At 39.3% G+C, this 17,130-nt stretch overlaps 1 protein-coding gene across 1 annotated transcript in view; it reads right to left on the reverse strand.

Moving 5' to 3' along the window:
- Nucleotides 1-16,468, reverse strand: part of HERC2 (HECT and RLD domain containing E3 ubiquitin protein ligase 2) — a 104,874-nt gene extending 88,406 nt beyond the window's left edge. The window contains exons 1-3 of the mRNA XM_042041265.1: nt 16,386-16,468; nt 15,501-15,620; nt 4,714-4,828 (exon numbers count right to left, since the gene is read on the reverse strand). Coding sequence (XP_041897199.1) covers nt 4,714-4,828; nt 15,501-15,572 — 187 coding nt within the window. The 5' untranslated portion in view covers nt 15,573-15,620; nt 16,386-16,468. The remainder of the gene's footprint in view (nt 1-4,713; nt 4,829-15,500; nt 15,621-16,385) is intronic.
- Between the last annotated feature and the right edge of the window lie 662 nt (nt 16,469-17,130).

Consider the following 17,130-nt stretch of genomic DNA (forward strand, 5'->3'; position numbering starts at 1 on the left):
ATGAAGAAAAAAACCTGACACTGTTTAGTCGCCTCCACCACCTGTTACAGTACGGTCTTGGTCTGCTCTGAAATGCCAATGAACTCAGGTAGTTGGGAATCCCTCAGTCCAGAGAGAAAGCTGGCAACAGTTTCCTTACAGATGTTGCCCCTCACAGGGCAAAAAGTCACACAGAGTGCTTTAGACAAGAGCTGTATTTTATAACCACCCTAAACCAGTACTTGGCAGTCCCAGAACCAGGAAATATTTCAGCTGCAGTATATTTTCTGTCAAAAATCCTTTACTTTTTACACACACACACATATACATACATACACAAAATTGATAGTTATTTGGGATGGAAGGACACATGCCTTACCATTTGCAAACCATATTTATGCAGCCTTCTAGGTTGAGTCAAGATGATAGACTGTGATCTCCTAACCCTAATCATAAATAAAGTTTCTTTTCTTCCCTGGTACACTAATTTTTTTACAATACATTCTTTAAGTTATATTTTGAATTTACAATAGAGCATTTTACATTTATGAAATCAAATTGTCCTACAGGGTGACTAAAGACTTCCCTATCCTGCAGAGAGAGTATGATAATCCACAGCTGAGCACTGAATTCTTGAACCACTGAGTACATAGCCGGGTCAGGGGAAGCAGAGAAGTGGCACTTCTCACTTTTAACAATTTCTCCCTTACACAAAAAAGGAGGCTCAAAGCAGGAGCCAGCCTTCATGCCTGCACACTACTAAAGTTTGATTTATAACGTGGTCTGAACAGCAGCCACCATAACCAATTCCCACATACTGCTATTCTTGTCATAAATATTTTGTTTCTGCCAGCCTCTCTGGAATTGCTTGTGGCATTTAGACTTTATTTAACCTGCCTGCAGGTGCAACACTGAATGAGGTTTATGGATTCAGTGGCACCAGGCTGAGAAAGATCCAACTTTCAGGTAAGGGGGAACAGAAGAGGAAGCCCACAGTGTTTACCAAAGGCAGGACAGAGGTATGAAACTGACGATTTTATATTTTTGTCCTGGAACTTAAAACAGCTAATTGAAACAGAATTTTCCACCTATGAAGTTTGAGGAATCAAAAATAAATAAAAAATAGCAACCCACAAAATAGACCTGTGTAGTTGACTGGTATGTCTTAAAATTTTACAGTAATGGTTCTCTAACTTGAAAATTTAGTAATAATATTATTTACTACTTTTTATTATTTTCAGTACATAGGTTCCCATATACAAGGTATTAATCTAATCCAAATTTCCTGAGGGCAGCCTGATTATCTTTTAAGTACATGCAATGCTACAAGTGCACCTGTATTTGGACATCACTGCTGTCAACAGCTGTGTCCTCAGATGGTACCTGGAAACATGCAAACACATTCAGTTGAACACACTTATCAAATATGTTTTTCTGAAAGTGCCACGAATTCAAAACAAAGAGCTTATTCCTAATCAAACATTCTTGCTAACAGGAGGGGAAGAAAAAAAAAAAAAAAAAGCACTACTTCTATATTCTTCCTAGAGAAAAAAGGAATGATTTTTGTTATCAATAGCATGTTCTTCCAGTCTACTGCCACTACTAATATCCACTGACAGAATGAAGCGCTGCTTCTGAACAGTCCTGTCAGCATCAACAGAGAGCTACAGCAGTAGTGAAGAAATAGACTTATAATGGATGGGCTTAAATCAAAGCTTCTTAAAACAGACTGAATAAAAGGGACCACGTACAGCAACCCCTCTTGTTTAACTCCAGATTAGTCAATTTAGCAGCAAACTCTGAATACTGACATTAATCTATACTGCTTTTCATATAAAACCACTGGGTTTTATATAAATCTCATTACTTGTATGTATGTTTCCCTCTCCCCTTGAATTATATTTGTAGATCATTTATGCAAAAAAGTAAGTACCAACTAAACAGATGTAAATACTTTAGATTTTAATTTCATGAAACAACTTGAGCTGCAAGTTCAGAGGTGCAAACTGATCAACAATTTTTCTGGTTCCATGATTCACTACTGCCTAACAGAATCAAACATACAATTAGATTGACACTGACCAAAAATAGCCTTGATTACCTTTTTCTTCTAAAAACTCAAGTCTGGTAAGCAAGATAGATGTATTTTAGAATCCTGTAGGCCAACACAGTAGCATTTTTGAAGGTTATCTTCACCGAAACCCAGTTCATACATTAATCCTAGGAGTTAAGAGCCTGAACAAACTGTTATTTAAATTCCTGAACTACTGCGGTGCTTCAAGAAATAGATGTTTTGGAAATACCTATGCAGAAGAACATACACCCTCCAGCTGTGAAAAGGAACATGTGTGATCTGTGCTATGTAATCCTACCCTTAACTCCTGCAGATGCAAAGAGAAGTGGAAGGTGGTGTTTTAGTTTTTATCCTTCTTACCATCCAATTCTATCTTAACTGGCACTAAAATAAACTGCCCACGACAGTACCCAGTAAGTGATCTCCCCGGCTTTACCTCAACCCCCAAGCTTTTCCCTTTTATTTTCTCCCTCTGTCCTACTGAGGAGGGGCAGCAAGCAAGGAGCTGGAAGGGCTGGCACCTGGCTAAGGTCAACTCACCACAATACAGTACTGGAAGCAACAAGTGGAAGTCTGCCTTCACCACGACCACTATGGATATAAGAAAGCTTTCAAAACCATCATCACAGCTTTGACATTTTAGGGTAACAAAAAAGCCTTATTTATACAGTAAAGTGACAGAAACTCTGTATTTTTAAGTAACAGTATCCTACAGTATTTAACACATTATAAATTTTTGAACCTTCTAAGACATGTGTACACACATATATCCAGCATCTAAAACAAAGAATTCTCATCGCTGTTCAGAATAAGCATCCTAAGTGTGGACAAACAAGTGAAGTCACAGATGATTGATTTAGCACTTCTGGATTTTTACTTTATACTGCTGTCTATATCTAGCATCAGAAGTGACAGATTGCATTTTCCTAGCTGATATTTCAAGGATTACCCTGAAAATTAGAAACAATTATCCTATGACATCTCTCTATAAGCTTTCTCAGAATTACTAAAAGCACTTCAGCACTGTAACTAACAAAAATCTCAATTCTCTGCAGGTACTTAGCTATAAAGATATTGAAAGAACAGTCTTCTGTCAAAGACTAGTACAACTCCAAAAACAATGTGTAAGTATTTGGCACAAAAAGATCAATTCATCAATTTCATTTGCAAAGCAGGTACTTACTCATTAGTATAATATATAGTCTTTGGTATTACAGATGGTTTCTATCTGTCTTCTACATGAAAGCATAGTGTGTTGAATTGTTGTACTATGACCACCACAACACCCCTATCATGAGCTGTCAGTGAACAGGAAAGCATTTCCTACAATTCATTTAGGAGGTAATCCTTCCCTCTATTGCATCAAGTTTGCAACACCTGTTATTAATATACATGGAACTAGCCAATCCAAATTATTACTCTACCTCCACTCATTTCATGAGCAGTTTTGCAGTATCCTTTCTGATAAGACCAGCTGTATTTTCACCCAGTGTCAACAATAATATTCCAAATGGCCAGCTGCATACGGAAGACAAAAGTTTTCTAACTCTGAAACAGTTAGGAGCATAACCTGGTTTTTATTACAGCATGCAGCCACTCATAACCTACAAAGCTTACACACTTGATAAGTAAATGTATAATTCATTCTTCTCTCATAAATTATTTATTGTATCTTATTTCCTGTAGAAATTACCTCCTCTAGTCAAAAACACATCCATTCCTCCTATTTTTAAAGGAGGCATACTATAGGTATGAAAAAACTGTCTACATGAGTAATTGAGCATTATTGGTTTGAAATATCATGTCTTATCCCACAGTATAGTTCAGGAAGTAACAGGTGCTAAGATAATACTTCACTGTTACCAAAGGCAGTATTCCTACCCATCTCTCATTTATCTGGGAATCTTAAAAATTACTGACAAAACTTATCTGACCATTTGGTGAGTCCATTTCAGCCAGATCAGGAAACAAATACTTTCCTTTTTGACCAATTTAATTTTCTGTTCAATAAGGAGTCAAGGAGTACCACTTTTGTGGTGAAGATGAAAAAAAAGGCAAGAGCAGAATCACCCCACTGTCCATCACAAAACAAAATCCACCTCCACCGAAGTAATCTCTCTAAATAGATGTATTACTCTGCCATTTGCAGCATTTGAACTGCTCTCAAGTACACTGGAAAACTTAAAAAACAAACAAACAAAAAAATGCACTACATTCTCAGGCAGATTGTGCACAGTTTTTTAGCTGACCTTTTAGCTACGTTCTGAAGACTGTAAACAAAATTAGAAATAGCAGTATCAGCTTTATCCCATTCCTCAGTCCACTTCCTTTAAACAAAGGCTTCAGCTGTAAACACACCAAGCATACCAAACAAAAAGACACTGCCAAGCCTCTCTCATAATAACATGCCTAGTTACAAAGTTAAATTTCACAAGGCTGGAACAGATTTAAGCCTTCATTTGGAGGCTTAGATGCTACCTTTCTGTACAATTCTAAGAAATCACTTTCAAATGTATTTAATTCAAAACATTAACACCTGCAAATTGTATAGAGAGGTAATGATAAATCAAAGTTTTGTGACAGTATGGAAGCTGAAGTCAATTTTCATCATTACAGTGAAAGAAAAAATGAACAAATAAGAAGAAATTTGAAATCCATACCTTTTTTTGGAGGTAGCTCACCACTCTGTATTAATTCTGTTCCAGGATATACAATCTCTCCATCTTTTACCATTTCATTCCACAAGCCGCATAGTCCATCTCGTGTAAAAGCAAGCTGTTAAAAATAATACATTATATATAGTTACACACAACAATTTTCTCTCAAGCTAACATTTAAAATACATCTGATTTTATACATCATCCCAGAAGAAAGAAAACACATGCACCATCTCATCGGAAATGACATTGTATGCATGTAGGACAGGGATTAAAATGCTCTTCAGAACCTCTGATTGTCTAGCTATGCTATTTTCAGGTTAAAAGTGCAAAACAGTAAATTTTAGATTCAAGTCTGGCAAAATGAACTTTTTTTTGGTGACAAATCTCATCAAACACATGGATCTGGTTACCTCAGAACTATCCACCCATTCAAGATGACATCAGTTGGGGGCTGGAGGGCTGAGAGGGTGTGGGGTGCCCTTTTTCCCTTCGGAAAAAGCTATTCAAACAAAGTCAAGCTGCATAAAATCTCAAGACAGAGAAACATACAGTCCCCTTGCCAACCAGCAACTGAAGAGCTGGGCATCTTAACCAGAATGATGACATCAAGGCACAGATTTGTAAATGAATTCAGCCAGTTCAATCTGGTCCTGCTGTGCAAAGCATCTCTCACAACCCTCCCTCTTCTTTCCAACTGCTACAATGCCTCCCCTCCCATGAAGGAGCAGATTATGGAATGATCAAGCCTAAAACCAGCTGCACCCAGAGGAAGAGCGAAGGGCTGCCCCAGCCCAGGTCAGCTCCCAATAGACTTTGTGTTCAAGAGGACAAATACTGGCAACAGAATATAGACTCTGCTAGCTGGAGCCACTCACAAAAGCACTGGCTGTAACACAAATCTCCTAATGATTTAGGAATTTGGATCTCCCTTGAAGGATCCTAATGACCAGGATAACTTCACTTCTGTTGATGTTTTCTGCTTTATAAAACGCTGTAAAACAGGTATCTACATCCCAAGCGAATTCCATAATAACCAGGCTGTAATTCACAACTGTGTAGCATAAGGGAGGAGGGCAGGACATGAAACTGAGAAACAGAATACTTTCTGCATACCCAAGTGGTGCAGTGGACCACATTAAAAAAAAACCCAAACAAACAAAAAAACCCAAAAAGCAACAAAACAAAACCAACCAACCAAACAAATAAAAAACAACCAAAAAAAAAATCAACAACCCACCACCTGCTGAAGGCTTACTCAGAAGCATCTTTGTGTCATGTAACTAGCACTCAAATCCAAAGTGTTTCAGCTGAGAAGTAATACAAAGATGTGGCTTAGAACTGCCATAAAATATTTACCATTACACACAGAAGACCACTTGTCTCAAGGAAATAGGTCAAAATAAAATATATTTTAATGATTAAAGATTACAGGTTTTATGAGAGACACCCACCAGCAGGGAAGACATTTGCTGATCTAGCTCATCTCAGTTAACACGAATTAAAAGACAAGTTGCACGCTTTCACACCACTATAACACACTAAACGAGCACAGTAGTTTCTTGACTTCATATTGCATACTTCAGAAATGCACTCCAACATGTATTAATGACTTCACTAATTCTTCTTTTAGCATAAAATATGAGCTGACACATTGTATGTGTCTGTCACTTACTATTGCCTGATCACGGGCATAAGAAGGAAAAGAATCATGAAGTGTGAGCTAGACATTATTAATTTTATCTGTGATTTATCAATTGTACAGCACCAGAATCAAACTCTGACCATGCTTTACTGAAAGGTACAGTCCCTGTTCTTCAGCGCCAAACAGCACAAAGAGCTTTTGCAAAGATTTGTCTTTTGCTAAAAGCTTTACATTTCGCTTCATTTTTTAAAAACTGGAATAAGCTGAAGCTGCATTTCAACAAGAAAAAAAAATAATTCGCCATGAACTGATTTTCTTGATTGTTCCCAGTCTATGAATATTTCAACAATAAATGGCGTTCACTTTTTCCTTCTTTAGATGTGGTCATATATTTTAGTGGAATACCTAGAGAATTTACTTTTCAGAGTTTTTTTCTTGTGTAAAATAGCAAAATAACTGTTTCACTGATTTTGGCTCACATAATGGTGATAGATTTTTTTTTTAAACTTTCACCTGTTAAATGCTAACCTACCCTAAAATACAAGCTTGAAAAATAGCAAGTGAGGCAACCCTCCAGATGGGTTGCATAATAAATTACAGTTTGCACAAATTAAAGATCTTTCTCTAATAAATTGTCTTTTTTACACATTTTACTTTACATTCTCAGATCACCTTGGTATGGAAAATTATTGTCACAGCCCATAGAATCTAAATGTCTCCAGGCTTTGAATGCCAGGTTCTTCATAGTGCAGCACTGTTCTATTTCAGAAAACTTACTTATTACTTTTGAGAGCATTCATATAAAGCAGAATCAGGAACTGTTTTCTCCACTTCAACCTCTAATCCTTTTACATGGCATAAAGTTCACTCAACTCTTTCGCGCAACTAAAAACTGAAAAAGTAAACAAAATATCTTCAGCCTCGGGTTAGGTTCAAAGTCGTATCAAAGTAACTTTCTTGGTATGTTGCAAAAAGATAGAGGAACCACGAAGACTACAGGTCACAGAGTTCCACCTCCCTCTCCAAATACCTCACCATAAGCAGCCTTCAGATAAACAATTTTGCCTACTACTTAGGTTGTAGTTAACATTTTGTCAGCAGTATCTGTGTTGGGGGGAGGGGAAAAAGGAGACAAGTTTGAATGTAAAGAAACACTGGACTTACTTTACAGCAATAATCAAAGGAACCAGCTGAAAGGATAATTAAGAAACAGTATTTACTACCAATTCATCTGTCATAACTGAGGGCAACCTAATTTCAGCTGTAACAAAATGACTATTAATCTACTCAACATTCAGCAGATACCCAGTATTTGCTATATATAATAGCCAAAAGTGAAAGAAAAGTCTGAGGTTTTAAGTGATAAGTTATTTACACAATTTTATTTTCATAATCTCAAAATTACATTATCACAATAGAAAATTTACAGCTCCCCGAAGAGAAATATTTCTTTTAGCCAACAGAAATGGGGAGTGGTTGATACAAAAGAGGGTCGTGCTGACATGCAGAGTGACCTTGACAAGCTGGAGAAACAGGTTGACAGGAACCTCATGAAGCTAAACAAGAAGTGCAGAGTCCTACAGCTGGGGAGGAACAGCCTCAGGCACCAGTACAGGCTGGGGGCTGACCTGCTGGGAAACAGCTCTGCAGAAAAGAACCTGGGAGTCCTGGTGGGCACCAAATTGAACATGAACCACCAGTGTGCCCTTGCCATGAAGAACGTTAATGTATGACCTGGGCTGCATTAGGAGTGTTGCCAGGTTTGGGGAGGTGATCCTTCCTCTCTATTCTGCACTTGGGAATGCTGGGTCCAGTGCTGGGCTCAGCGTGAGAGACACGCACAAAAAGGAAAGAGCTCAGCAAAGAGCCATGAAAATGATTAAGGGACTGGAACACCCTTTTAATGAAGAAAGGCAGAGAGAAAGGGCTTGGGAAGAACACTCATCTACATATATATATATATATATATATATGTATATATATATAAAATCTGAAAGGAAGGTGTAAAAAAGATGGATCCAGGCTTTGCTCAGTGGTACCCAGTGACAGGACCAGCAGGAGTGGGTGTGAACTGAAACACAGGGGCTTCCCCCTGACCACCAGGAAACACACTTTCACTGTGAGAGAGTGACCAAGCAGTGGCACAAGGTGCCCAGGGAGGTTGTAGAGCCTCAATTCTTGGAGCTATTCGAAAGACATTCAAACGCAGACCTGGGCACTGGACTCTAGGTGGCCCTGCTTGAACAGGAGAGTTGGACTAGATGACCTCTAGTCCAACTAGATGACCCTTCCAATCTCAAACATTTGTGACCCTGTGAAACTTGCAGCTGAAGATAACACTCATCTGTGTAGTAGAAAAGTCAAATGTCTGCTTTGATTGCCCAATCCCGCATTTTTTTCTTCCTACAGTATTTTATGACTAGCGAGAACAAGTACATATTACTTTCTTCTTTTGCTCCTACCAATACCTCTCATATTCAGTCATTCGTAAAGAGTCTATCAACACATCTCAGTGTTCAAACTAGAGAACTAGAACTTTGTTCAGAACAAATTTGAAAAGATTTCTCTGGTTTCTTTTCTCAAAAAAAAAAAAAAAAAAAAGAAAAAGGTACTTATACTAAATTATTTGAAGAATGTTCACAAGGCAATTGGTGGTACAGTGCAAGAGAAGAAAAACACACTTGGTTGGTGTCCTCATTGCTCCTGACCTACTGGAGTTCCAAACACAAGAGCAGCCACTTGTGTTTTGTGAAGTCTAACACTCTTTTACTAGATTGCTTGATTCATATGAACATCTTTCCCTCTAATAATTTAGTAACTTCATTTGAAAACGTTTAAAGGGATGAACTTAAAACAAACTCAGTAAATTAGCAAATTAAGAATAAGTTTTAACCGAACTTTTACAACAGACAACAGTACCAGAGATGTACCCTCCGTAAATCTCCCCCTCAAGGCCCTGCTTGCCCCACCACTTATATGCTTCCTTCCCAAGACCAGGACAACAGCAGCTCTATACTCCAATACTACCATCCACTGCCTTGCAACTTTGGCCCATGATCTTAATCCTCCTACTCACTCCAGATGCTAAAAATCTCCCTTGTCCTTTCCCATGACATCTACTGACCTCCTCTCAATCCCCATCTCCTACACATCTCACCTTCAGAAACACCAAGCCTCTTCCATCATTTGTCACACTTTTTCATGCCCAGACCATGTCTCGATCTCTGCACTTCAAAGCCATTTATCTCAACAAATACACGGTTCCCACGCAGACCTAAGGCTCAGCCCTGCTCACTTATCCCAAACTAAAAAAGCAAGGGCCTAAGGAGACTTGAAAGTGAACTTCTGTAAACTGGGCTGCCTCCACTCTAATCTTTTTTTAATCTTATCTCTGCAGTTAAACTGTGATTTATTCTGTCTGGTACAACATCTGATTAAGTCCAAGGGGTATCTAGTTTGGTTGCTGACATATGCTGCTGCCAGCCTCCAACAGGGCTGGCAGTGAAATTCCCGTCCATCCCCATCAACTCTAGACAGTAGGACACTGGTGTTAACATTTCCTTGCATTTCAAGAAAATGAAATCTTGCAACCATAACTGGATAAGGTCGTGAGAATTCTCAAAGCACTGCTACAATTTTGCTTTTAATAGATTATTTAAAGAATAATCAGCAGCTCTGATTTTGTTTTGAAGACAACTATTTAAATCAGATGCATTCTATGTAGTACATTAGATTATGTTCTCAATGTGGTTTCATAAACTTCCCTGCAAAAAGCATAGAAGCCTTCATAAAAGTTAGCTTGAACTCAAGAAAAATGAAGCCAGGAAAATAAAATGACACATAAGGACGAGGATTGACTCAGGTGGGATTCCTGGTTATATAACTGCACTGTAAGTTTAAGAAACTGACTTCATAATCACAGAACATCAATATGGATTTAAAATACAAGCTACTTAAATAATCTTCACCACAGAATTGCCAGCAAGGGTAGTGAAGAATCTGTTCTTCTATTCAGTTATTTTTGCATTAGCCTTTGGCTGTATTTTAGACTATATGAAAAAAACATTTCTCTTCAAAAAAATATTAAATCGAAAAACTTTTTCAGCCCAGTAATAGCAAGGAAAATCACAGAACAATAAGTCCCTTCCTAAGTCTCTCTTCTGTTCTTGCTTTTTTGAATCCATTCAATTCGTGTTTCCTTTCTCATTGTTGTCTTAGTATTTTGTCCTAGCTTCCTTCCTTCCCTGCTGAATGAAGCATGCCCTGAAACCCCAGCTGCTTATCACACCTATGCAAAGCACAGTGGAACACCACTAGACCTAGACACAGTGCTCAAAACCTCAGAGAGCTAAGTCAGAAAAGTTCAGCAGTCCCAAGTTACTTCGATTTGGGGTTAAACTAGAAACGTCCCCATAGTAGCAGTGTGCTGCTGGTCTTCCACTTGCTGGAAAAGTTAACAGTTAATAGTCACACACAAAGAAAAATAATGCAATTCACTCAAATCTAGAAACTATCTTCATACATCTGAAGAATAGGTCTGTCCGAGCCCAAATATTTGTACCCATGTGTTAAACCTCATTTCTCTAGTCTATCACACCACATATAGTGTTTGTTCCTCCATCTGGAAATCACTTATTTTGGAGAGACAGCACTACTTCATTATTTAAATAATTTTTAAAAATTGCTACTGCGAAGTTCACTTCCTTTAAATATAAAGGAGTCTTCATTTGCAGTTTGTTGTAAGAACTTCCAAATAAGCCCTTCATTTTTTTGATCAGAAAACCAAAACAAAGAAGAAGGTTAATAGGAAAGTAACAAAATAGAGAAGGCAACTTTCACCAACTTCTTGCTTTTAATAGCCAAGACATCATTTCTTTACATAATCTTATCACAAGTAAAGACACTGTTAGAAAGAGTGGGATTTTCAAGAAAATCAAAATGACGAATGTAACTTTGAAGGAAGGGTAAAAAGATTTCACACCAATGCAACTCTTAAAGGTGGCTATTTCATTTCTAAAAACTCATTTTTATGTCTGGAAAAAGATAGTAACAGAAATAGTCTGCCAACCATGAACTCAATGAAAACTGATGGAAATGCCTCATATTCTTCTTGCAGACAGCTCTTCCACCTTGACTGTTGCCTAAAGTTTTTCTCCCCACTACAGGAAAATGAAAGTTTTTCCCGCTAACTCCTGCTATTAAGCACAACAGTTCTCCACAGGATCCAGAATAAGCAGCCTAATTAAACTCCATTTGAACACACACATGCATCCCATTAGCTCACAGCACTTCTAGTTTTTAGTTGTTCATCCATCACTAATTAAAGGTCGCTGTATAAGATTCTAATTTAGTTGTACAGTACATCTATTTAATCAGAATTATTTTAAGCACAGTTTGATTCTGCAAACTGGGTAGCTAGGTTTAAGTAAACAATTTTAATCTTCCCTTTTTATAATAAAGAATGTCTTCCTTAGGAACAGTCATTAAAACACAATCTCCCATTACACACAGCTTTTGTTATAAATGTGATGGTTTCTACTAGTAATAGTCATCAACAGGTAGGTGTTTTCAAAGTATTAATTCAAATCTAAATAAATAAATTAGAAAGTGAAATGATAGACTTACTTTTTGAGTGACTATGTTAAACATGACACATGAAAAAGTGTCCTGCACTAAACTCTGCCTATTTTATAACTTCATAGGACTATTTTATTAATGGTGATGTTATACACGTCCTATTGACAGATGTCAATATTGTATACTGATGTTTTCATATTCACCTGAACTACCCTGAATTTTTCAGCTGCTGTAACAGTTTGTTTTTTCAGGCAACATGCAGTGTATTTTATTTTGCTCCACCAGGAAATTTAGATTTTTTCAGTAAAATAATGTTTCTGAGCACCTCAAAATTACACTAGTAGCCACAAATCATACAAGTAATTACAAAGTTAGTAAAAAGACATGGAGCAGTTATAGGATGCACTTGGATCTTTGTAGAGCACTTCGGCTTCCTAAAATAGCATTGTTCAGTTTCAGAAAAATTAATATAAGCAAAAAACACCATGAAGATACAGTTCCATTAACATTTCACACCACATCAGTTAATCCTACAGGCCAGAGGCTCGCGGCTACTACAAAAGGACTTGTGCCTTTGATATTCACTTAAGAACAGTAATAACATGCTACATCACACTGCCTTTGTCTCACAGCAGTAACAACCCAAAACTGAGTAAGAACATTTAAATTTGGCCCGGACACCAGCTGCAACAGTGACGCACACAGGTGATTAAACACAATCTGTGCTACAATCCACATGTCCTTCTTTTCTTATTACATTAATACTACAATGTAACAGACTTATTAATGCAAATAGTACTAGAATATTGTGTATTACATTATTCACGCAACATCACAAAAAAGAATACAATAATTTTCAGAGAGATTTCATTGGCTTAATCTACAATAACTGCCAGTTATCAAGTCTAAAGGGTAAACTCTCTGACAACAGTGACAAAGGAAAAAAGTAAAAAAAAGTACTTTGGAGACTACTAGGCCATCAAATGAAACCATTTTACTTCCAATTCTAGCTATACACCCCAAATTTTGCAGCAGAAGAATTTATTTTAAAAACTAATCAGTCTCTGTATGTCTCCAAGGTAAGAATTCCCCAGAATAATTCTGTTCCTCCTAGGACTGTCACTGACTCATTCTTGGGACTGCTGTACACTGAGAAGTTTAAAATGTAGCTGCGAAGTGAAGAGTTCCAGGGTCCAATTCAAAACAATTTGTAGTCATCTTGATCTATTTACATAAATTTAGTGTGTCTTCTTCAAACCTCTCACGCTCACCTTTTCAAATTCCTGCTGACAGTCTCTTGAACACCAATAGGGCTACAGCTGAGCCAGTAAAAACATGCATGGTAGGAAATCTATATATTCAGTACACACAGAACTTAAAGGATTAAGACACAGGATTTATACCTATTAAAAAAATACCCACACGCAGCTAGGTCATGCTAGTCTGTCAACCAGTAGCTAAAATAATCATTCATGTAGTAGAAAACTTCTCCAGAGCCCAAAACCCCTCTCCTTTACAGAAGACATCTGCCATTTAATACATTAAAAGATGCTACTCAAGATTCACATGCTCATTTTTCAAAATACTGAACACACGCATCCAATTAAGAGCTCTGTGATGAGGACCTGTGTAATACCAAAAACAGATAACCGAATAAGAAAATTATATTATACCCAGGAGGCCTGGCTTGTCTTCAGATTCCAGAGAAGTGATGTTTGCATCCAGCAGATCACAAATGATTACTGTTCTCTTATTTCATTAATCTCATTATTTTGACTACAGCTTGACTGGAAGAAAAAAAAAAAGGAGTACCCTGGCAATTAGAGTCTAACTTGTTATTACTTATAAAGAACTCGTATAAGTACGAGCACTTATTCATAGAAATATGCTGCAAATGAAGATTTTTTTATTATTAAAAGGAATTACTGTAACACATTAACTAAACTACAGACTCATAAATCACAAATATTTCATTGCATTTATACACAAAACTGAAAATAACCCTTAAAACTTGGGATGACAACTGAAATCCTCCACCAAAAGTCTAAATAAATAGAAAAAAAAGGGATGTAGAAAAAAGGCACTACAAAAAAAGGAAAAATCTGAGAAATCACATGAACAGTCACATTTTTCACCCCATATAATACAGAAGAAAAAAAAGGCAATGCATAGTCAGCAGCTGTTACAAACAAAGGTAGCCACTTTTTCAGATACATTTTCCTGTATTCAACAATCATTGAAGCAATATACTTGTAATCTAAAAGCCACCCTTCTGAAAACAAAAATATATTTCCATATTTCTTAATACGCTTATCTCCAAAATGTTGTGTAGTATCTTTATTTACTACATTAGAGAAAACATCTGACTTTAGATTGAAACTTTTACTTTGGTAGGAACAAAAGATGAAAATAGAATTAACCTAGCCAAATTAAGAGCAAGCCCTGTCATTTCACAGCATTTACATTCAAAACCCACTAAATAATGTAACCTCTTAGGCTATGTCTGTCACTTCTGATTCCAATTTATCTTGTTTGATGTAAAATACTGGAGAAAGGCTGCTTCCAAATCACAACTGCACGGGGAAAAATCCTTGTCTAACCATAAGAGCAGCTCAACTCAGCCATGCAGACTATCAGCATGTAATCTGGGATAAAGTCACAAAGACAGAATTTTTAAGACTTTCTCAGTAGCACTACTGTTAACAGTAAGAAAAGAATAACACTGGCTGGCCCATCCCAACAAGTATTTTAGTTTTGAGTTGAAACTTGGAAAGGTTATTCAAAGTAAGGAATCTATATGCAACATCTGGGGAAAGGAAGACGAAGAGACAAGGACTTAGTTACTCATTTCATCTGAAACAAATATAACTGACCCAAACTACTCTATTTCTCTATATTTTCCACTTAATCATAAAACCTGAACGGGGAAAACACATTAGTATCCTCCTCCTCCTCGTATCATGCAACTTTGCTAAATGAAGAAATCATCTTCTAAGACAAAAGAAAACTTTCACCAAACACTGGCATATTTCAACAAAGACCACTTCCATTTCAACCTTGCACCTTCGACAAAAAATTGACTCCCTTCAAAAAGGACAAAATTTAAGGAAAGCCTCTATTCATGATACCAACAACTACAGTAAATCTAATCTGAATTCTTCAAAAATATAAATTACATTTCCATTGCCTTTTGCATCAGTTCTCCTGTGCATTAAAGCTGCTAGCTCATACGAAGGCAAGACATTTAGCAACAGCCTAAATAGGAATGTATAGTTCTAGCAGAAATGCCACATACTCTGCTAGGGGCTTTGACAGTCTGCAAAGATAACACACATATGTAGCCCAGCTTGTTTCAAAGCAGAAGGAACTGGACTGAAAATGCAGATCTATTTGCAGCTCAAAATAAGCTAGTGTTTCTTCAAAACCAGTTATAAATCAGCATACTTGGGAAAACCTATATACACTATCTCAAGAGCTGCAGTCTTCTACTTGTCAGCTTTTTGGACTAAAAGCATCCTTCATCAGCGCCTGAAAGGTCACAATGCAATATGACCATCAAACTCCTTACCTGCAAGTCTGTCTTCAACCATTTGGAGTCAAACCTTGCTTGAGCAGACAGACAAAAAGAATCAGAAGACATGTTTCCTTCTTCAGCCTTCTCTCCAGGCTGGCTGAGCAGCCCAACCTGCTACAGAAAGAGCGGAAGAAAAAAAAAAAAGACAATCTAGCATATGAAGTAAACCACACAAGGTTATTTTTGTTCAGATTAGGACGGCTTCCACTTGATCTTTAAAAATGTATCATGAAGAAGGACCTCCCTCGTTCACATTCCCTGAATATGCACGGGGAGAGAAAGACGCATTAGGAATACTATCCGAACCTAGAAAAAAGCCTCCACATCCCTTCCCTATCACACCCGTGGGAAGGAAGCCTCCCTTCTGCTGCACTGAGCCACACCAAAGGCCTTAACGCTGCCCCTCAGCCCCGTAAGTGGTGCATGAAATAAATAATTGATCGCAGATTACGCAAGCCGCAGGCCAACATAAAGCGATTATCAGGGTCACCCGCACCCCCTCCTCCCGGCGGCGGCCGAGGCCGGGGGCTCCCCCTCTCCCGGCAGCATCCCACCCCCGCGCTCACGTCCCGCTGTCACCGCCCCTGACGGCCGCCAGCCGCGGCTCTCACCCAGGGGCCAGCCCGGGGACAGACGGGGGGCGCGGGCCGGGGGCGGGAGGCGGAGGAAGAGCCCCTCCCGGGCAGGGGTCGCCGCACACGGCGCGGGGGCCGCCCCTGCGCTGCTTCCCCTTCCCGCGGGGCTCCCGAGATGCGGAGCGGAGGCCGCGCTCCCCCCGCCGCCTGCCCGCCCACCAGCGCTCCACGGGGCGGGGACGCTCCCGCCCCTGCTCCGCGCTCCCCCCGAGCCCGACGGGGCTGTCGAGGCTCTCGCACTCACCGGGCAGCCGCGGCAGCGACGACGGCAGCTCCTGCTCTCGCTCCACCGCCGCCCGCTCGGCCCCGGGTAATCCTCGCCCCTCCTTCCCTCGCCCGCCCACCCCTCCTCCGGCGAAGCCGCTCTCCGATCCCTCCCTCGCTCCTCCGCTACTGGAGACGGGGAAAGCTCGGCCCCCCGTACGCCAGCGGAGCTCTCTGCCAATCGGGAGAGCGGCGGGAGGCGGGACATCCTGTCCCGCAGCGGGGCGGGGAGCGGCGCGGGGCCGCGGGCGGAGCCGGGCCGGTGATAACGGGGATCAGAGCATCCTTACAGCCGGGATGCAGAGATTAAAAAAACACAAAATTGACATGTTTAAGTAGTTGAGAGGCTATCTGCAAACTATACTGTTGATTTCAAAAAAAAAGTAGCTTCTAAATGTTTCAGACGAGAAAGGTTAGTAACCAGTAGCTTGGAGGCAAACAGAATCACGGAGTGAGTAAGGTTGGAAGGGACCACAGTGGGGCGTCTGGTCCAGCCTCCCAAATCAAGCAGGGTCATCCCAGAGCACGTGGCACAGGGTCGCGTGTCTCTCTCTGGAGACATTGAGAACCCACCTTGCTGTGTTCCTGTGTAACCTGGTCTAGGTGACCCTGCTTTGGCAGAGATGTTGGACTGGATGATCTCCAAAGTCTCTTCCAACCCTAATAATACTGTGACTCTGTCCAGATGCTTCCTGGATATCTCCAGTGAGGGGGACTCCACAACC

This window comes from Corvus kubaryi, unplaced genomic scaffold (genome assembly GCF_017639235.1).
Source record: "Corvus kubaryi isolate FWS band 111438036 unplaced genomic scaffold, C.kubaryi_AGA036_p1.0 133, whole genome shotgun sequence".
NCBI classification, from domain to species: domain Eukaryota; kingdom Metazoa; phylum Chordata; class Aves; order Passeriformes; family Corvidae; genus Corvus; species Corvus kubaryi.